Source organism: Vipera berus (assembly GCF_964194415.1).
Source record: "Vipera berus genome assembly, chromosome: 3".
Taxonomy (NCBI): Eukaryota; Metazoa; Chordata; class Lepidosauria; order Squamata; family Viperidae; genus Vipera; species Vipera berus.
Window position 1 is genome coordinate 197140264 of NC_138204.1, and position 23456 is coordinate 197163719.

The 23456-nt window shown below is 39.7% G+C and overlaps 1 protein-coding gene across 1 annotated transcript; it reads left to right on the forward strand.

The window, feature by feature from the left end:
- Window positions 1-688: 688 nt before the first annotated feature.
- On the forward strand, window positions 689-21726 carry TRHR (thyrotropin releasing hormone receptor; the record flags this gene model as incomplete). The annotated part of the gene is made up of 3 exons (XM_081325621.1): window positions 689-1471; window positions 20473-20859; window positions 21718-21726. 3 exons carry the CDS (start codon window positions 689-691, stop codon window positions 21724-21726), a joined length of 1179 nt encoding a protein of 392 aa, XP_081181747.1.
- Between the last annotated feature and the right edge of the window lie 1730 nt (window positions 21727-23456).

Consider the following 23456-nt stretch of genomic DNA (forward strand, 5'->3'; position numbering starts at 1 on the left):
ACTGATCAATGCAACAACTAAGCTGGGATAATCAAGGCATGCAACTCTAATTGTCTTGATGTAAATCTCCTTTTCATCAACTTGTTGGTCCCCAAAGCTATGCCAAAGGGTTCTTAAACTAGGTTGTTAAAACCTTGTGTTCAGCCATAAATAAAACTGAAAATGGTAAGGCATGCATTTCTGCTTTCCCCATTGAAGTGGGGAATTTTCCCCAGACACAATTTCGAAATCTGTTCTCCTCCTTTCAAGACTGGCAGTGGGGCATGAGTGTGGATGACCTGCCTCCAGACCTTTTGTCATTCATCTCTGCCTGGGAATGTTTGTGAATGGTGAGAAGAACAAATTCTGATAGCTTTCCTCTCTTTCACAACCCACTTGGCAGAGGAGGGGAAAAAAACACCATCATTTGAGTTGCATTCTAACATCATTGTTTACCAAAAAGAACCCCCAAATCTAGCTGATTAATGAGATGGAGAGAGGGACCTTCCTGTAAGGTAGTCAGATCTGTGCATATGTTTTCAGAAATTGGTCAATGCACTGTTGGAAGCTAAGGGTTTAATATATGTGGAATGTAAAGTCTCCAGACAGGAATTTCACCTCACATTAGACTCCTTGTGATTATTTTTTCCCCCTAGGGAGGCAATGAGAAAATGTGCTGACCAGTACGGACAGAAGCAGCCAGGCGACAATGGAGAACAATACAGGCAATGGACAGAATGAGACAGAACTTCTGCCAAATCTAGAAGTGATCACTACTGAATACCAAGTGGTCACTATCTTTTTGGTTCTCCTTATTTGTGGGCTAGGCATTGTGGGCAACATCATGGTGGTACTGGTGGTACTTAGGACAAAGCACATGAGGACCCCAACTAATTGTTATCTGGTCAGCCTTGCAGTAGCAGATCTCATGGTCCTTGTGGCTGCTGGACTACCCAACATTACTGACAGCATTTATGGCTTCTGGGTTTATGGCTACATTGGATGTCTCTGCATTACTTACCTCCAATATCTTGGTATTAATGCTTCTTCCTGCTCAATTACTGCCTTCACTATTGAGAGGTACATTGCCATTTGCCATCCCATCAAAGCTCAGTTTCTATGCACTTTCTCCAGAGCCAAAAAAATCATTATTTTTGTCTGGGTGTTCACCTCTATCTATTGCATGCTCTGGTTTTTCTTACTGGATCTAAACAGGGAAGTCTACAAAGAAGCTACAGTAGTGTCTTGTGGGTATAAAGTGTCTCGGAGTTACTACTCTCCAATCTATATGATGGACTTTGGGATATTCTATGTCATGCCCATGGTCTTAGCAACTGTCCTCTATGGGTTGATTGCTAGGATTTTGTTTCTGAATCCCATTTCATCTGACTCTAAGGAAAGCTCAGCAGCATGGAAAAATGATTTGGCTCCCTCAAGCAAAACCAAAGCAATCAACAAGAGCATCAACAGTGCTGTGGCTTCAAGAAGACAGGTAAGAAAACTGCCCTCCAAATGGTTTGGGAGAATTATACGTTCCATCTGTAGCAAGAGTCTTCCGGATGGAAAGTTCAGACAAAATGAGGCCTCCATGTTCAACAATGCTATATCTGCATTCGTACATCATACAAAGCTTCCTTAATTTATTTGGTTATTTATAGAACAATAAATATGTCGATCAGAAGGTCAGCAGTTTGGCGGGTCGAATCCCGAGTGCCGTGTAACAGAGTGAGTGCCTGTTACTCGTCCCAGCTTCTGCCCAACCTAGCAGTTTGAAAGCACGTAAAAATGCAGGTAGAAAAATAGGGACCACTACGGTGGGAAGGTAACAGCATTCTGTGCGCCTTTGGCATCTAGTCATGTCGGCCACATGACCACGGAGACATCCTTGGACAAGCGCTGGCTCTTCGGCTTTGAAACGGAGATGAGCACTGGCCCCTAGAATCGGAAATGACTAGCATGCATGTGCAGGGGAACCTTTACCTTTACCTTTTTAAATATGTCACTAACAATCAAAACATTTATGTTCTAAAAATATAAAGCCAGATTTGATATTAGAAAAAAAAACTATTAACACATTAAGACTGCCCAAAGTATGGTGACTAAAGGTTTGTTAAAAGTTAATATCAGCACCATAATTTCAACTGGGAATACATTCTAGAGATCAGAAGCTGCTAACAGTGGTTGATCCCAATTCAGAGCCTGAAGCATTTGCAGTTGACTTTCCCTGAATGATTTCAGTTAAGAGGGAAGAATTTTTCTTCAGTAATCTACACCCAAGATATTTAAGGCTTTAAGACTTTTGCATTTTGTCTGGGAACAAATGGGCAGCTGACATAATGCTACTTGCATAAGTGTAATAAAGTCCCTTTGACACTTTCCATAAATTAACCTGGCTGTTGAATATTTGCAGGAAGTGAAATATCTGGACTATATCCCAAAATAGTCCTCTACAGAGTCCATTGAAATAATTACCAATGCATTTACCGCCATTTTGATGTGATTCATGGTTTTTAACTTACAATATAGCATGAAATACCATCTGTAACTATGGGTTTCTGGTTTTGTATGTTGTGTGAACCCAGACAATCATTGTTTATTTTATAAACTACATTAAAAAAATATCAGTTGTTTTATGCAATGTGTGAACCAGGCCATTTTATTTGAGTGACAGAAGTTGAGGATGAACGATGGAGTGAGGGGGAATTGCAGAATTTATGCAGTTTATGTTTTTTTAAAAAAAGATTTCTGGAGTAATTTCAGCCCTGTTAGTATGTTTGAAGAATGGTGATGTTCTTTTTCTAATGAGTTCCAAATGTAACATGCATTCCCTTTGAGTCCTTTGGGTCTGCAACTGTATTCAGTAATAAGCTTAGTGATATCTCAGCATGCAGCACCTTTAAGTTATAACTAGTAAGATTATCATATCATAATTATTTAAATAGCTGTTAAATGAAAAAATGACGAGAGCTGCCCTGTGGGATTGAGGCATTGCAATGCCTAGAGCTTTTTAGCTCTCTAAGAAGGTAAAAAAGAATTGCTACAACGTCAAATATCTCTATGACAAGCAAAAATACAGTAAACCTTTATGGGTGCAGTCTTAGGGCTTGAGCCCAATTCGGTACATTTGGTAATCTTTTGAGTTTGAAGAAGACATGTCATTGTGCAGTTCATCTATGGGGACAGAGGTGGCTCTGCAATCCCAAACTGGAAGTGGGGACTGAATGGGGCACTGAACGTCCATTATTGTAGCAACTATAGGTATTATTCTGTGATTACATTCATGGTTGTCTATCATTTTTGGCAGTTTCTATCTTCAAAGCCAGTGGAGGCTTCATAGCACAGGGCTTGCCAACAGGTTGTGTCAGCAGCTGCAGCATCTAGTTCCCTTGACTGGATGTCACAGTGGCATAGGTTTCCTTCACAGCATCTTTCACAGTTGTGTGGTCAACTTCAAGGTCTGTTCTCAGATTCCCTTACACTATAGAGCAGCTGGTGAGGCTTACAGTAGTCATCCATTCTGATGACAAGTCCAACCCATTTCATCTGGGCTCTTCATCTGGGATTCAGTGCTGATGAACTGATGCAAGACTTCCAGGTTGGAGATACAGTTTCGTCAACCAATGCCGAGGATGGAGCAGAGACTGCACATGTGACATTTCTCCAATTGTTGGATATCCCTTTGGTACAGAGTCCAGGACTCAGATCTTTAGAGGAGGTAAGGGACAGCCACAGTTCTGTAGACTATCAGCTTTGTGGACATGCAGACGTCAGGTTGATTGAGCACTCTAGTATGCAACTGCCTCAGTACCTGGCTGGCCTCGCTGATTTCTTTGCCAAAGTCTCATCTCTTGAGATAATGATGTTTCCCAAATATTTGAAGCTATTTTCATTTGTCAGCAGCATTTATTCATGTGGGCTTGATGTTTTGCATGGACTGGTAAAGCACTTCAGTCTTGTTCAGGCTGATAGTCAGACTGAAGAGAAGCATATGGGAATTTGTTTAGCATCAACTGTAGATCATTGTCCTTCTCCACTATGAATACATAGTCATCTTTAATGACTGTATGGAGGTACCATCTGTACATTCAAGTGGTGAAGAAAGCCTTCCAATTGGTACTTGGTGTACACCCCTCCTTCAGACTCTGGATAGAATTTGGAAGTGAAGAACAGACTGAATAGGATATAGGCTCTTAATACCACGTGAAAAGTCACAGATTTTTCACTCTGGCATCACAGATTTAATATTCATAATCAAGACAATATCAATGCTATTATAATTATTATTCTAAGTTCTAACATATCTGCTTGACTTGCTTTTATTTTTTTAATTTAAGCCATACTTACTGTATGGCTTATAACCCACCAAAAGAACTCTGGACAGCAAGTATATAATACACATTTTAAATAAATTTTAAAAAATAAAACATTAAAATATGGGAAATGCAGATAAAGAGATGTCTTTCTCCCTCTCTCACAATTTTAGAAAAGGAGAAGACTTCCACTGTCATTAAATTCAGGGAAGTTCTAGAGATGATAAAGGGAGGGACTTGTTTGACACAATACAAAAGTAAACTATGGATAAGTCCCTGCCAGCTATAATGATGGTGTTGATCCCCAGTGTAGAAAATTGGAAAGAGGGTCTTGACAAATTCATGGAAGACAATGTAATCAATGTCTGTAAAATTGGATGATGGAATTTAAGGCAATAGGACTTCAAGACCAGCTATTAGGGAATAACAGTGGAAATGATATGTTGCACGGTTCTAAATGCAGCCCGTTGGTCGCTCTGTGAGAATGCTATGTGAGAGGATGCTTTTAACCTGATCCAGCAGGGCTCTCCTTAAATTCTTAATACTGAAGTTGTCTGGGTAGATTGAGAAAATAGTGCAGGAAGCCTACTATTTTTTTCTCCACCAGAGCACCAAGGTAGATGTCTGCTTGATAGGCTTGTTTTGGTCAGACATTCGAGGATGCTGTGGATGATGTGTGGAGGTATTTGGTCGTCCTTGTTGGTTTGATGTTGATGCCAGTGGTGTTGATGCCAGTTGCCTAAGCTAGCAGGAGGAATGGAATGAGCAGTGGTAGCAGCAACAGCAACAGAGGTGAAAACAACTGGCATGGTGGTAGTGGATCAAAAACTGGAGGCAGGCATGAATGCTTTCCTGAGTGAAATTGCATTGGGTAAATGATCTTGTAATTGCAGATCTGTGTTGAGTGGACTGTGGTTTGAGAGGCTCAGAAGCTACGGATCTGTTGTCCTTGCTTCAACTGACAAGTAATGTGGAATGGACTCTGGAGGACTTGGCCCCTCACCCTTCATAGGATTGCTAGCATAGAGAATGACACATTGCTGGTAGAGGATGAGGAAATGGCAATGGCTGTTGGATCCTGACGTTGTTGTTGTTGTTGTTGTTGTTGTTGTTGTTGTTATTATTATTATTATTATTATTATTATTATTATTATTATTATTATTATTATTATTATTATTACTGTTGTTGTTATTTAAATTTCTCTGCCGCCCCTCTCCCCTACAAGGTGATTCCTTGGACTTCCCAGTATAGCTGAGGGACCAGGTGGTCAGCCAATTTGTGGCAATGGGAACAGGAGGAAGGCAGTGAATCCACGGGGAGCTGCCTTGTGTCTTGTAAACTGCCGTTCAAGTGGCCGTATGGTAAAACAGCCATTTTGGTGGATTTGCTTGCCAGTCTAGGATGACATGGGACTGAAGCTGCTAGCCTTCAGACCTATGGTATTGCATGGATCATGATAATTGCATGATATGATAATTAGACCGGGGGGGCTAGAGTGGGGGGATTCCAGTGCTTATGTCTGGTCCCTCTGAAGAGTGTGTGGTGCTGGGGGAGGGGAGGGGAAAGAAAGGGAAAGATTTAGTTTTGGGTGCTGGAGAGTTTGGAAAGAAGGAAGGTTGAGTGAGGTATTTAGAATTTCAGTTTATAATGTCTGAGAATTTTAGATCTGTTACAACTTTAGAATGGGCTTATCTAAGCTTCATGATGGTAATTTAAGAGTGGTATAGGGATCCAGCACAAATCATAAATTCAATGTATCTTTGTCAATATCATTATAGTTTTATATAATTCTTGGATAAAGGAAAAAACTGGAAGAGAAAAGAAATAGTTCTGCTAAAAACTGAGTGTTAACAAAAATACATGGAGAAATATTGTATATGTTCTTTGTCAGCTAGAGATGATGTGCAATAAAAAACCCTGTTTTACATTCAGTGCAGAATTAACAGAATATCAGAGCTGGAAGGGACCTCAGAGGTCTTCTAGTCTAACCCTTGCTCAAGCAGAAGACCTTATACCATTACATTCAACAGAGCCTTGGTGGAGCAGTGGGCTAATGCCTCCTTAAGTAACACCAGCTGCCTGCAATTAGTGCAGGTTCGCGTCCCACCAGGCTCAAGGTTGACTCAGCCTTCCATCCTTCCGAGGTAGGTAAAATGAGGACCCAGATTGTTGGGGGCAATTAAGCTGACTTTGTAATAATGCCGCTTGGGGTGTGTGTGAGAGCCCTAATAAGCAGGCATATACATAGAATGAAGGCTACTGCTAAGCTTGTAAGCCGCCCTGAGTCTTCGGAGAAGGGCGGGATATAAATGGAATTTAAAGATAAATAAATAAATAAAAACTGGACACAATGTACATACTTTCATTTTTAACTCCCTGAGATAAAATTAAATTCATTAAAATTAAATCAACTTTTAACATAAGGAGATCAAAACCAAAGTAGATATTTTGTCTTGTCAGTCTGCTGCGTATGGTTTGAATCAGGCATTTTGACTAAGCGGTGGATCATATCTATTTCTATCGATCGATTGATGTATTTTTATTTGAGTAGCAAGTTTACAGGAATTCTTTGGCTCTTCTGCCCTTTCATGGTCAATTATTTCTGTGTTTGCAGAGTTGAATGTGTGGTTCATTCTGAGTGTTTGGGTGCTGTTACTTCTGACCTTCTTTGGCGTACTTGGTGCCTCACGCTTTGTTGTGTCAAATGACATCTAGACTTGGGATAACACTGAAGGGTTTTGTCTTAGCCTTTGGAATGTCCGCCTTCCACATCTACATTCAGATAGAGAAAAAACTGGCAGAACTGAGCTTCTGTCAAAGGCTGGTTCCATTTCGAAATAGGTAGGTTTCATGGAATCCCAATGGCAAAAGAAATATGCTACAAAGTTTTTATTAAAGAAAAATGCATGCCCAATAAACATGGATTATTATTTTCCCAATGTATCTTTATACCAATAAATCCTGGATAAATCTATATAGACACACAGGCATCAGAGAAACCAAAATGACAAAACAAGGTATACCGCTTGTTGTATATGCAGCTTATTATTAATACAGCTTATTGTACTTATCCAGGCATGTTTTTCCTCTTTTTTTTCCAAAAAACATTGCTCAGACCAAATGGGATTGATTAGCATCATATTTAGGTAACTGTTAGCTGCAAACAACTAGACACACACATCCAGAGTTCACTTTATAAACTAATTTATTATACACTGCCTATAATATAGCCAGGCAGCCTATTCCTGGGAAAAATTAAATAAATCTCAAAAAAACATGTGTGTGTGTGTGTGCGGGGGGGTTTCCTAACTCTTCTGTGTGGTGCAGTGTCTCTGGGCTAGCTCTGTGCTTGATGCATCCTCCCTGCCAGGCTGTGTGTTTTTGAACCACTACAGAAGATATTTGTTAAGTGGATGCATGATTAATTTATGGAATTCACAAACTTAGGAATTGGAATACAATTCTTTCGACGATGTCTACATGGAACCTTCATGCCTTGTGGCACTCTACAATTGATTGTTAACTGCCGAGGAGTGACACTCAAAGAACCCAGTCTTGCTTCAAAATTCTACTAATATGAGAGTTTGGTTGTTCTTTCTGGTTCTCCTCGGTACAAGTACAGTAGTCCACAACTTACAATGATTCATTTAATGATTGTTTGAAGGAGTGGTGGGATTCAAATATGTGAAAAACTGGTTCTCTGTGTCGATGCTACTTCTGGAAGTCCATTCTGGGCCTGGGCAAAAAACCCTTAGCTACTGGTTCTGCCAAACTACTGCGAACTGGCTGAATCCCACCACTGAAAAAAGACTTACAACTGTTTTTCACACTTATGACCGTTGCAGCATCCCCTGGTCACGTGATCAAAATTCAGATGTTTGATAACTGACTCATATTTATGACAGTTGCAGTGTCCCGGGTCATGTGATCATGTTTTGCAAACTTCTGACAAGCAAAGTCAATGGGAAATCCAGATTCACTTAACAACCATGTTACTACTTGCAATGATTCAGTTAACAATAGTGGCAAGAAAAGTCATAAAGTGGGGCAAAACTCACTTAACAACTGTCCTGCTTAGCAACAGGAATTTTGGGCTCAGTTGTGGTCACTGCGCCTTGGTGGCGCAGTGGGCTAATGCCTCCTTAAGTAACACCAGCTGCCTGCAATTAGTGCAGGTTCGAGTCCCACCAGGCTCAAGGTTGACTCAGCCTTCCATCCTTCAGAGGTAGGGAAAATGAGGACCCAGATTGTTGGGGGCAATAAACTGACTTTGTAATAATGCCGCTTGGGGTGTGTGTGAAAGCCCTAATAAGCAGGCATATACATAGAATGAAGGCTATTGCTAAGCACATCGGTTTGTGCTTAAATTGTAAGCCGCCCTGAGTCTTCGGAGAAGGGCGGGATATAAATGGGATTAAAATAAAATAAATAAAATAAAAATAAGCCGAGGACCACCTGTATCTTTCAACCCTGTGATTTTAATATGATATATATGCCGTTAGTAGGCAATTTGCAACAGGCTGGAGGCTGCAGTTCTTTCTGTTTGGTGCTGAGGGTTGTAATGGATTAGGTGAGGGAGTGGCCATGGATAGATAGTACAAGAAGATGGAGTTGTGTTATGGAAAGTCAAGGTGATCCTTTTCCACAACATTGGTAAGTAAGGATGTTCAACTTTATGAAACATTGCAGTGGCATCTTATTCTGATTCCTCCTTAAACCTGACAGGAAGCCACCGAATGTTAATTGTAAAATAGGGGAGGACTCCAATGGTTCTAAAATAGGACTACATCTAGTTGATAAGGCATGAGTAGCCCCTCCTTCACCAATTTATGCAAATCGCATAATTTAATCTTACAGAGTTATTGTTTAGATAACTGAGATAACCCCACATATGTTTCTCAGATGAAAGACATGGTAAGTTTACTGCTAGCTGTACTGCTAGCTCTACGACTACTCCCAGAAGTTCTAGTTGCCAATATTTGGAGAGCACCAGGTTAGGGATGTTTGGTCTCAGTCCAAACTGTACTGCCCTGCTCCACCCCCTACACACATAGACAGACACACAGACACACAGATACACACACACACATATGGCAAGTGTTCTACAGGTGTTCATTCAAATCCCCCCAAACAGGTCCTCAGAAAGCACTCCCGTTGCTTGGGTCCTGATTCCAAGATCAGCACAGCACGAGTCACTGGGTAACCAAATCCAATGGGCACACACACACACACAGTCCAGGAAAGCAATCCATGAGTTGAAAGGGTCAGGATACAAGGCACAAGGCACAGAACTGGGCACATTGCTCCAGCATCACTAAAATTCTCATTAAGTAGGCGATGACAGTGCAACCCTTCATGAGAGGCAGAGGTTGCCTCCTTGTGAGTAATCTAGCTGACCAGTGTTGTGCCTGTCTCCTCTCTGCTCTACGTGTCCTTGGATCAGGTTGAGGTGTGGATTCCACCTTCTCCTCATTACTAACAGGTGGCAGCTGCTCCTGGTCCTCACCTGGAGCTTCCTGGCCAACTTACTGCAGCTGTGGCTCACCTTGCTCAGCCTGTCACTCATCCAATGACCCAGCTAAGGCTGCTCCGGTAGACTAACACTCTCCAAACCCCAATCCTGACCAACATTCAGCTCCACACTTTCCTCTGCCAACTCAAACTCACCTTCCTCCTCTGAACTCACATCCGGAGAGAGGTCTGGGAGCAGATCCATGACACAAGCTGTGTTTGCTGTTGTTTGGCGATTCACTACTTCATTCCTCTCAGATAGAACTAAGAGCTATTCCTTTCAGGTGTCTCTCTTCATTACCCAACTTGAACCTAGATGAGTTCAAGCATCTCCCCTGCCAGAAAAGAAAGCTCTTAGCAGAGAACGTAATCTCATTACAGCTTTTGAAATCAATTATATCCTTTTCAAAATATATAGTTTTGTGTTGAGTGAAAGGAGTCTTAACTGAAATCTCATAATGGCATTCCTATAAAACTATTCCTTTTTCCCCTTAGGTTTCCACCCACCCCCAGATGTATTGTCCTGTGTTTCTGGAAGTCTGTGCCAAACTCCTTGCATCATATAATTAAGATTACATTAGTCTTGGGTCCTTCGGCATAACTCCAGAGAGCCAAATGTGTCCAATCTGTTCCAATTGATACTGCCAGTAGGTTCTGCTATAAACATTAATAATGTTTATATTTAATTTCCCAAAATTCTGCTCCAGGTTTTTCACAAAACCAAAACAAAACAACAAAAAACCTCCTAAAACTGTCTATTATCTCACTACTACATATCACTTCTGACTAGAACACATTATGGATGTGACGTTCAAGCTTTCTTTCATTCTCTTCTTCTTCTGAATTTGAAATGTTTGATAATCTAGTTATGCTTTTTAAAAATATTGATTGGGGAGAGTATCCAAGGAAGAAAGAGAAGCTTAGTTACCTCACCTTGAAACAAGATTTTTAATACATCTAAGTTAATAGATTTGGCTGTTTGAATCAGCTGATTTTTAGAATTGTACAGGTAGTCCTCAACCTACGGCCACAATTGAGTCCAAAATTTCTGTCGCTAATTGAGACAGTTGTTAAGTGAGCTTTGCCCCGCTTTACGATCTTTCTTGCCATGGTTGTTAAGTGAATCACTGCAGCTGTTAAGTTTGTAACATGGTTAAGTGAAGCTGGCTTCCCCATTGGCTTTGCTTGTCGGTAGGTCATACAAGGTGATCACGTGACCCCAGGACACTGCAAAGGTCAAATATATGAGCCAGTTTCCAAGCATCCAAATTTTGATCACATGACCAAGGGGATGCTGCAATGGTCATAAGTGTGAAAAACAGTCATAAGTCACTTTTTTTCAGTGCTATTGTACTTTTGAATGGTAACTAAACAAACTGTTGTAAATCATATCCCTGACGCTCAGAATTTATCTTATATAAAAGAGAACTCTTTCAGTGGTAGGGCCTACTAAATTATGGATTTTTTTCCTGCTTTGTAAATCATGCATGGTCTCAACTCTGCACCTTTTAAAGTGAAGTAGAAAGGCTCAGATATCTGGTTGCTTTACCTGAGGGTTTGTTTTTAAAGTTTTAATTATGCCAGGTTCAAATTAAAAGGTTTTAAAATAGACCGAAATTGGATGGACCATAGAACTGTCCATCATAGATGTAGTGTCATTGCAACACAAGTAGGCCTCGACTTACAGTCGCAATTGGGATGTGGTCATTAATTGAAAGATCGTGTGACTGTGCCCAATTTTATCCTCTTTTTTGCCATGATCATGCAATTGTTGTGAATCCAGCTTCCTTCGTTGATTTTGCTTGTTGGAAGTTGGCTGGGAAGGTTGCAAATGATGATCACATGATCTCAGGATGTTGCAAGCACATTGTAAACACATGTTGGTTGCCAAGTACCTGGATCCAAGAGAGAAGAAAGTCTTCTGTAAAGAAGTCCTGCAACCTAATACGGTATATGCCAAGAGTCATTTGATGCCAGTGGGACACAAATTAAATAAATACATGCATACAGACATATACGCATAATATCTTTATCAGGGGACCAAAGTATCTGCTATTGTCTTGGTGTCTCAAAATCTTTGTTAATTCACTCTTTCAGCAGCTGGGGAAGCAAAATGATAAGATACAAAGTAGGCCAACAAAAATGGTAGTATCTCCAAGTCTAATGGACTAATGGATAATCAGCAGTTCTCATGAGATACACAGTGTGGATTTGCTACTCCAGAATTCAAAAGGCAGAGAGGGAAAGGAAGAAAAATAAGGTGGAGATCTAATGGCTTTACACTAGTTTGAAATGTGGACAAAATACATCCTCTTGACTTGGGTATAACAAACAATTGGTTTGGAATTGGAAAAGTGTTATTAAAACAAAAGGGCATTTAAGTCCCCCAGAAGCACCTGAAATGCCTGGGTTTTTCCCCCCAGTATCAGGATCCATGTAATTGCATATCACATATCCTGGGTACGTGTGTTGTGCTGCATGTCAGGTGTAGAGAGAACACAAGAAGCCTTATGTTCACCTGAAGTGGCCGCAATCAATTTCCTGTAAAACCTTCAAGCCCTCTTTTCAGAAATAATAATAATAATAATAATAATAATAATAATAATAATAATAATAATAATAATAATAATAATAATAATAATAATAATAATAATAATAATAATATGAGAGAACTCCTTTAGCAGACTGCAGGCCAATAAAATATCATGCTTTATGTTGCTGTCCTGAAAAGTGATTCTTAATAATCAAGGAATAACTTGTCACAGCATGGAATAATCCCGTTCAAATCTTCAGTAAGGCAGTCCTGTTCTCTTTTGTGATTCCCTGTTCCAGTTCTTTGCCTCACTCAGTCTTCCCTTCTTCTAGATTCATTTCATTCCACGTCTATTCTGTGAAAAAAGAGTAGATACAGAATGCAAATAGAAAGAGGATCATTTCTGGCACGGTTGCCCCCATTAAAAAAAATATTTATCTGTAAAAACATTTTGCATTTCTGTTTTTGGATCTCTCCTGCTGCTGGGCCCTCTTTGTTCAACAGAGGAGTAGCTGAGTTTGTTATCAAAAAGATGCCTTATATTGCTGAAAGTCAGAATTCTTCAAGCAAGGTACTCTTCTGTTATGTGGGCTTCAAGTCCCAGTAAACTTCATTACAGCCCATTCCTGGCTAAGCATTCTAAGAGCTGAAGTACACACATTTAGGAGTGAAATATTTGTAGACAATCCAAAGCTGGCAAGAATAGCCAATATTTTAGAAGATAAACTCTGCTCCAGAAAGATCTTGACAGACTTGAGTACTGGGCCCTATCCAACAAGATGCAGTTCAGTCATGAGAAAAGTAAGGTCCTGCACTTAGGCAGGAAACACTAAATGCATAGGTATAGAATAGGTAGCACATGATAGGTTACTTCCAGTACTTGAGAGGCTATCACAACAGAAAGGAGACTGACTTATTCTCTAGGGCAGGGCTTTTCAACCAGTGGTACATGTACCACCTGTGGTACATTAGCATGTGGCAGCTGGTATGTGGCCCTGCCCAGCCAAGTGTAGTGGGGGAGGCAACGAACCAGCACAGTGTAGGATTTACTGTGAGAGAGTCCTCCAGAGCTGCAGAGTGGCTGGGGAGAGGCAAAGGGCCCAGGCTCACTTCCAGCTCACTGGAGGAGGAGGGGAGCAGAGACAGGAGAGGCTATAAAAGGAGGCAGTTTGGGCGGGAGAAGGAGAGAGAAAAAAAGAGGTAGAGTCACCTCTAGCTGCACCAAAGGGAAAGGAGGAGGAGAGTGGGGGGGAAAGGAGAGGAGATCAAGCAAGCCGGCCAGACATAAGCCGATCTACAACTTCTGTGGCGGCCATCCATGCTGGGAGCAACAAACAGGAAAAAATGCAATGGGGGAGGGATTGCCCTCCACGAGGAATGAAGAAAGGCAGCAATGAAGAAAGGCAGCATCAGCTGGAGGTGAGGCATGGAGAGAGGGAGGGAGATGGAGAGTGGAAGGATTCTTATGCGCTTTTGTGACTTTCAGGTTCTGGGATTTGTGCAATGTGGGCTTTGTGTTCTTAAGGAGTTTTTGATGATTTCTATTTGGCTGATGTCTGATGTCTGGTGTTAGCTTCTATTGCTCCGCTATTGTTAGCTGTAAGTTTTGATGCAAGGGATTTTGAAGTATTTTTCTCCTGAATGGATTTTCCCTGTAGCATTCCTTTACTTATGAATGGAGCCATTTGGGGAGGCTGCCTTAGCCGGCAGCCAGTACTTACTACATTTTTTTTTCTTCCTTAAGTGCCATCTGCCAGCTCCTTAACTTTCCTTTCTAGCCAGTAGCTAATTCTTAAAGGGTAATGTGCCTTTTTAAGGTAGTTCCCTCAGCGGCTTGTCTTTTCTGTCTCTGGAGGCTTTTCCTTGTTTGATGAATATATGGAAGAGGGAAACTGGGGGGGGGGGCTATTTCAAATTTTTCTTCAGAGGGAGATGGGAATGAGAAAGAGGGAGGCAAAGAAGGAGGGAGGGAGGGAAGCAAGTCCCACCTTACCACTTGGCCACCAGCAGCCCTGCCATTGACTTTCCTTGTCAAAAGGTTACAAAAGGGGATCACATGACCCTGGGACACTGTGACCATCATAAATATGAATCAGTTGCCAAGCATCCAAATATAAATCACATGACCCTGGGCATGCTGCAATGGTCATTAAGTGTGAAAAATCATCATAAGTCATTTCAGTGCAATTGCAACTTTGAACAGGGTTTTTTTTTGTCATCAAGTTTTTGACACCTTGCTAGGTGGTATACTCGAATACTGCCATATCCTAAAAGTGGTACAATTGGTGAAAAGGTTGAAAACCCCTGCTCTAGGGCATGAAAGGGAAGGACAAGAAGAATGGGTAAAAGCTTGCCAAAGAGAGAGCCAACCTAGAAGTAAGGAGAAATTTTCTGACAGTGAGAGCAATTAATCAATGGAATACCTTGCCTCCTAGGGTTGTGGGTATACCATTACTGGAGATTTTCAAGAATAGTCTGGACAACCATTTGACTGGGATGGTATAAGGCTCCTATCTTGAGCAGGGGTTTAACTAGAAGACCTCTGAGGTGCTTTCCAACCCTATGAATCTATCATCACACTATTATAGATGCAGTCTTGACTGTTTTATCTACATTCTGCAGACAACACTGGAGAAAGTTGTGCCTTTTCCAGCAGTAAAGCATCTGGTTGGGATGGGCATTCCTTTATCCTAGCTGAATATGGGAACCATCAGACCAAAAGCTGCCTACCAGTAGCACCATTGGTCTAAATTCTTTCAGCAAAAGTTAAAAATAAAAAAAAATCAAGTATCTTCCTGATGAATTGAGATACTTACCCAGAATTCTTTTAAATCCCAACTGTGCATAGTTTATAATGTAAAGTCCTTAGAAGTGGCCAATCCAAACAAGAATATTGTTCAATCAGCAGAGCCTTTTGTCTTCTGCTGACTTGTTTCATTAGTAAAGAGGATTAAGCCTTTTTTCTTAGAAATCATAATTCAGAGTAGCAATTGTAGCACTTAGCTAATTAGAAATATTATGCTCATTGGAATATTTTTAAAGATTAAAGATGGCTATAATATAAAGATGGTCCCTTAACAATACAAAAATATAATTATAAAAAGAGCCCTCTTTTCAAGTATCAGACCTAAATTAAACAATTAAGAGCTTTCTTAACAAGGACCCTAACAAAATGTTTTCTTGTCAAAAAGCTCTCTTGATAATTGAATATCAGAGAGGTTTTAATGAAGCTGCAAACCTGTATAGATGGTATCATTATTTAGAATGGCGGTTAAAACAGATGAGTTCAAAACTCTTCATTTTGTTTTCAATTTCCTTTATTATTTTTATTTGAATCCCATTTATATCCCGCCCTTCTCCGAAGACTCAGGTTTCCATTACAATTTTTTTAAAATTATGATTTCAAACAGGACAGGAAACTATTCTTTTGATTTTTAATTAGAGCGATATAAGTACTGAAAAAAAATGGGATTTTGGGGAGCTGCTGGGATGTTTTTTTGGGGGGAACCAAAACATCAAAAGGAGTTAATCGTGGATAATATTTCAGTCACTTAGCCTAAGTAATTTTCCATAGCCATATAAACTATGCAAATGAAAAGTCATGAATTTAATGAGAGAACAGAACAAGTAGACATTGAATTATTAACAGCTGGTGGCTGCTTGAGAAACAGGGTAGACAATAGAAAAAAATGGTGCCAGGGCTGCTACTTCAGTTTCTTGATCTAAGCTATACAGGGTAGAAAACCAGGAAAAGAGGTTTCATGGTAAAGAAAAAGACGATTATTTCCAATCTTTATTCATGTACTGTTTAAACACTGGAGAAGTGAAACTTCAAGATTGTAAGGCAGTCACTCAGTTGGAAGTACTTAATGTAGTATATTTTAAGTATCACACTTTAAAAAGGATTTATTTTTTTATTTTTTATTTTTTTATTATTTTAATCCCATTTATATCCCGCCCTTCTCCGAAGACTCAGGGCGGCTTACAATCTAAGCACAAATCAAATATGCTTAGCAATAGCCTTCATTCTATGTATATGCCTGCTTATTAGGGTTTCGCCCCCCCCCAAGTGGCATTATTACAAAGTCAGCTTATTGCCCCCAACAATCTGGGTCCTCATTTTACCTACCTCGGAAGGATGGAAGGCTGAGTCAACCTTGAGCCTGGTGGGATGCGAACCTGCACTAATTAAGAGTAATTTGTACTCTGCCATGGAAAGGAAGAGAAGGAAGAAATGAGACATATTAAAACGTATTAAAACCAATGAGAATAATGGTGTTCCCTAATGGAAAGGCCTAAAACAAAGAATATTAGCGCACAAAGACAAATATACATGTTCCAGGATAATGTTGCAGGATCCAATCTGAGTTGGTCACCAGGACCAGACCGGAGGTCTATTCTTCTAAGCTTTTGGACTCATGCTGGAGCCCATTCTTAGGGATTTTTTTTCTTTCTTCTTTCCTTTCCTTTCTCTCCCTTGCATGTTGCTCAGGCATATGTGAATATTGGAGAATATTCAACTTTTTAAATGAAACAAAGACTGTTGTTTGAGTTGGTTGGCAAGCATTCTCATTCTCTCTCTCTCTCTCTCTCTCTCTCTCTCCATGGTTGTCCCAATCCAGATCATATTGCCATGGACTAGCAACTAAATGGATACAGTTAGAAGCAGAATGATATGTATTATGTTGCACTCTTGCCTTGAGCCCCAAGATTCTAAACCCAAATTATTTCCTTTAGGAATTAATAGGGATGCAAACTGCTCTCTAAGCTTTGCTGGTGCCTTGGCTTCCTGTACATCAAGTCAGAGATTGTCAACCTGTGACTTTCTGCTGCCTTTTGGCATTCCATTCCTAAAGTGCTTCCTAATTGTAATTTTGAATATGGTTTTGATTTTGCCAGCTTCCTCAAAGAGCAGAGGAACTGTGAAAATGCTTTTATCTGGCTTAAATTATAAGGAGAACAACTAGCTATTCAAAGAACATATGCTTAAGAGATGTTGGTCCTGTTTTACAGGGAGGGATGTCCACATTTATTCATGGAACATGACTACTGGCTTTGCCTCTTTGAATAGCTTTGCATTTATGTAACCCCAGGATGTTCAAATAATAAATTGGTGGGATTACAGTAACCGTTGTCTATCTCTATCCCTTTATAGCCCAACTCCTTTCTAATCTCTTTTCTATTTGACCAAAGATAAAAGTAAAGAGTTCCCCTGCCCCAGACTCTAGGGGCCATGCTCATCTCTGTTTCTTAGCCGAGGGAGCCAGTATTGTCTGAAGACATTTCCATGGTCGTGTGGCCAGCATGACTATATGCTGAGGCACATGGAATGCTCTTACCTTCTCATTGAAATGATGCTTATTTATCTACTCACATTTGCATGCTTTTGAACTGCTAGGTGGGCAGGAGCTAGGGCTAGGAATGAGAGTTCACCTCGTGTTGTGCAGCACAAACCTGGGTTGGCAGTTGACAAGCTCAGTGTGTCTTTAACCACTGAGCTATACCCTTTCCCCCATTTCACTTGCAAGGCTGTCATATGATGCTTCCGCCATTCCATTTTCTTCCTCATGGTAGGCTGGTTTACTTCTCAAACTGGAAGAAAGAACAGATTCTTCCCGCCAGATGTCCTTCAGCTACAAGCTGCACAGCAATCCCAAATTTTCTCCTAGTCCCGTTTTCTCACCAGCCTTTTATCCTATTATTTCATTTTAGTCATTGTCTATCCATTGCGGGATGAAGGCCTGTTCCTCATGTTTCCAACCAATACAGTCCTGAGCTTTCTTTTGCCAACTGGGCCAACAATATTTGCCGATGTTGTCAATCCGTCTTGTTTTAGGTCTCTTTCGTGGATGCTTTTTATCAAATGGGATCCATTCTATGACTGCCTTGGCCCATCTGCCATCAGTTCTTCTTGCTATGTGATCAGCCCATTTCCATTTCAGTTCTTCTACTTTTTTGATGATATTGTACACTTTAGTTTGTTCTCTAATACTTGTGCGGGACTTCCTATCCTGTCTTGTAATGCCAAGCATGTATCTTTATTTATTTATTAAACTTATATGCTGCCAATCTCACTATGGAAGTGACTCTTTTATATCTCTCACTTTTGGAATTGGCCCAGCTTTCTCTTCATCCAGCTGGTTTACTAATTCATATCAAACAATGAAGGCAAGTCCATCTGGATTTAAACTAGTCCTCACTTCCTCTCTACTCCAGCCAGCCTCATCAGCATGCATGTCGTCCCCTACCATCTCCTTACAGCAACAGAAAGATAAAATTACTCTATAAGTCATCATATTAATGATATTGCATTATTTGAAATTGGAATTATATAAATCAATTTTGTTTCAGTCTTCAATTTGCCTTCATCTTGAGTGTCCCCTGCACACACACCCCCAAATTGTGTACCCTTCATTTATGTTAAGTACTTGGGGCATTTATTTTTATAGACCAGAGAGCAATTCTCTGCCCAAGATAGATTCCTTCAACCCGTTTTTTATCTTCTCTGTCATTATTTCATAGTAATAGCACTAACAGAACCTCACATTACTCTTACATTAATGGTTAATCCTTATTTCCTAATGAAATGGAGCACTCTTAATTAAATGCAAAAGGATCAAGGATCTCTGAGTTCTCTATCAAATTAAACAATTTTCACTTATTCTCTCAATCCTTCAGCAGAGGATTTACTGTCAACACCAAGATGGTTAAATTGCTTAAAATTGGTTGGTGCCCCCTGACTGGTGAAACCTGAGATTTCATGTGCAATTATAGCTATTGGCTTTTAAAAAAAAAGTCTGAGTCATCAGAGATGACCAGGGCTGGGTTAATAAAACACCCCTGTGAATCAAAATCAGGAAGACTCTGTGCTTTTGGAAAAAGGTTTGCATTACTTGTTCTAGAATGGTAATAACAATGGAGACAATACTATTGTTTACCTGATGAAATATTAATATTCATTAAAATCATTAAAAATCCACATTTCAAAATGGGTTGGAGGACTACATTCTTGAAAAGGGGAGAATTGTTTAACGCTTATCTCAAGTTCCTTGACTTCATTGTGAAAAGATAAAAACTTAAAGAATCTCTCAAGTCCACCTCAGCTCCTGTTGACCCATGATTTGCCACAAGGTTCTATCTTGTCCCATATTCTGTTAAACACCAACAAAAGCAAAATCCCACTGCTGGTATTCATTTATTACTTTGGCATGGGAAGACATCAGTATGCACTCAGTGGCTCTGAAAATAATTCTCTATTATGGACTGGATGAGAGATAAAACACTGAAATTAAAACCAGATAAGAGTGAGTTGTTGCTAAGGAGCAAGTAAACTCAGGAACTGAGGTGATTAGGCTCTAGATGGGCCTGCATTCCCCTCAAAACCCCTATATTACAGTTTAGAATCACTAGGCATCATTGGATTTGCTGATGGTAGCTGTGGTAAAGATCTCATTTGAACATCCATTGGTATTGCACCAATTTTTTCCTGAGCAGGTGATTATTTTAACAAATTTAGATGACACTTTCTTAAAAAGCATCCAGAAATAGCCCTTAAATAAAATATGCCATCATGGCTCTTAAGATGTGAAAAGAATAGAGATCACCTGACACCTACACTGAAAGATCTGTATGGGTTCCTGGGTGCCTAAACAACATGATAGCAATGTCCCAATATTTAAGGACTGTCACAGACAATAGGTGATCAGTCTATTCTTCAAAGCACCTGAAGGAAGAACAAGAAGAAATGGATGGAAAGTAATCAAAGAGAGAATCAACCTAGAATTAAGGAGAAATGTTAGAACAATTAATCAGTGGATTGACTTGTCTTCAGTAGTTGTGGGTGCTCCATTACTAGAGATTTTTAAGAAGAGATTGGAAAACCATTTGTCTCAAATGGTATAGTGTCTCCTGCTTGAGCAGGGGGTTGGACTAGAAGATCCCCAGGATCCCTTCTAACTGTTATTCTGTTCTTTTTAAGGACTTTACTCCCATCTGTTCCCCTTGTGTAATGATGGTCATATTCATGGAGTTGTGTACAGTAAACTATAGTAAAAGATCTCTGTTTCTGCATTAGATCATTGAAAAGGTTCATGTCATTCTATTTTTTCTCATCAGATATGTCCATTTACTTCCCACAGGTTACAAAGATGCTGGCCGTGGTTGTAATCCTATTTGCCTTCTTGTGGATGCCCTACAGGACCTTGGTGGTCATTAACTCCTTCCTGTCTCAACCTTTCCAAGAACATTGGTTCCTGCTGTTCTGTAGGATATGCATTTACCTTAATAGTGCCATCAACCCTGTTATTTATAACCTCATGTCCCAAAAATTCCGAGCAGCCTTCAAAAAACTCTGTAAGTGCCAACAGAAACAGCTGGAGAAACCTACCAACTACAGCGTAGCTCTCAACTACAGCATCATTAAAGAAACTGAACATTTCAACACTGAACTAGAGGACATCACGGTTACAGAGGCTTACTTGTCATCCACAAAAGTATCCTTTGATGAGAACTGTGTGACCTCTGAGGTAAGAACCAGAATAAAAGCTTGAATTAGTGCCATCTTAATCAATATCCATACAAAAAATCACTGGCATGGCTGGACAACTTTGGACATAAATAATCTTATAAAGTGTATGTCCTTCACTGTTTGGTATATCAAGTTGTGAAAAGATGTCTATACTACTCCCACACAAAACTATTCATTTGCATTTTTGCTCCCAATCCTAATTTCATAAAAGTGAAGATATATTTGGGTGAAATTATCCAAAGTGAAATGTAGTGTTGCACCAGAGATGGCAAAGGGGTTGAGTTCTCAATGCAGAATCTTTTCTCCAGGGTCAAGGAAGCTGTCTAGTTTCTCACAGGTCACTTTAAAGCCTAAGGAAAAACATGACAAAGGATTTCCCCCTCATTGGGCTTTCTCAGGTTGGAAAGTGTAGGATCTAGAAATACGATTAGATATGAAACAAGAGATGCAACAAAAAACATCACCAACAGAACACTTTTTACCAAGATACTTCTAAACAGCATCTCAGTTCCAAAGAAATTATCAAGGTCACTGTGAATAAGGCAAATGAACAACATTTTTTTTTGCAAGGAAAATCTGTCTGAGAATGTCAGATAGATTTGTCTTAATTACTACAACTTTGGGGGATTTTACCTATGTTTGGATAGATAGAAGGGACTTTTACCTTAATTTTCCTGACAGGTTTTTTGTTTAAAGAAATGTCTGCCTAGTAATAGATTAGCCACTTGCAAGCTATAGCATCCAGTGAATAGAATTGTTTCAAGATTGTGAAAGCTAATATCAAAAGATGACTTTGATCTGGATTAATTGCATGGTTGCCATCTAAAGTGACTCATCCTTCAATTTCTCATTTCAGGTTATGTGAAATTGGAAGAAGCTGCCTGACTTACTCCATTCTGTTTTTTGTGGTATTTGATCTCAGAACACCTTCTCCAACCTGATGTCCTCCGGATGTATTGAGAAATCAATTCCCAGAATTTTTAGCTGGGAGAGTGCTGGGTTAGACAAGGCTGTCGTAGAGTGATCCACTTCTGAGTCACCCTGCCTATTAATCTAAAAATATTCAAAATGGTAAAGGTCAACATGCTCATACTTATTGAAGCTACCTTACTGTATATTATTAATGCTTGTTTTATGGAAACTTAGAGGTAAACTGCAGATATGTATGCATGTATCCTTAATATTCAGTTCCTATCCATATTTTCTAGAGAGAGAAATATTACTTTAGATGTAATATTTTTGTGATTATAGCTCAGTGATTAAGTACATTGCTGCAATACTGCACATTAAGACAAGCAGTGTGTAAATATGGGAGTGACTTGCTTGAATGGCCCTGTTTTAGGCTCTTAAGCCACATCATTCTCTCACATGTCCCATAGGTACATGTAATTATCTGCAATTGAAGAAAAACAGTGTGGTATAGCTATTTGCCACACAACTGCCAGTTGAGGCTGAAGCATACAAATCACATTGGCAAAACTGGAACCGTCTCTCTATGAAAGACAGCAATTTCAGGAAAGAAATTCCAATCCAGGCCAAATCCATAAGACCTTCAACATTAACAAATAATAATGTAGCATCTACATCACAACAGTTCTTATCTTGTTGCAAGTTGCATAAACCCTACTTCTCATTTTGTTCCAATTTAGAGAACTAAATAGAACTGATGTGGAAAATATGGCTGTAGATGAAAGATTTTTTCTCCTTTTCACATTGTTACAATTCTGGGTCAGTCAGTAAAATTAAATGCCACTGTAACATTCTTTCCTCAACTTCTTGAATGGAAGTAAAGAAAATATGTCAACATCAAGTGTGTTATTTCCTCCAGCCCAACTTTAGAATTCCTCAACTGTAAAGTGTTCTTGCTCTGGAAGAACCTACACAGACTATTGTCAGAGTGATTAGTGAATTTCTTATCTTACTTTCTCTTCCTACCGAGCATTACCAATCAGTTGGAAAATTGACCATCAGTTGTTCTTCTGAATGTAGATCAGGACATGGATTCTCTCCAGCATGATGTCAACCCGCTCCCATAAGAAATGAGCTGCAGAAGCTAGATGTCCATCACTCCTGTTACTAAAGGCGAAATGATCATGTAGGACTATGTCTCATGCCCAGGCAGAGAAAATGTTCTTCTTTAGTTGATTTACACATTGAGAAGAATATGGGCAGTCCTGACCACCCTGAACTCATGCCTGATTGGCATGTTTTAGGACAAAAGAAGAAGAAAAACACTACTTCCACAGTCAATTAAAACTGAAGGCTTCCTAGGCAGCAAGTTAGACACAGGTAACATCAGGAAGATACACATTTCAAAATTGTGCAGGACATGAAGAAGCAAGCAGAATATGAAGACAGACACTGACTGGGGAATAATTCCTATTTAATATCATGTTTCCAACTCAATATGCACTATGCTTTAGATGTTTCCCTGTATGTTAAAATCAAAGCAATTTTAAGTTTCCAACAAAAAGAAAAATTAACACAGCATGGATTATGAGCTGAATTAGAATCTTTTTCATGATATTTTAAGGTTCTATGTAGAAGACTTTTCAAAACTGATACGTCTACACTTAATTTACAGCTGAGATTACC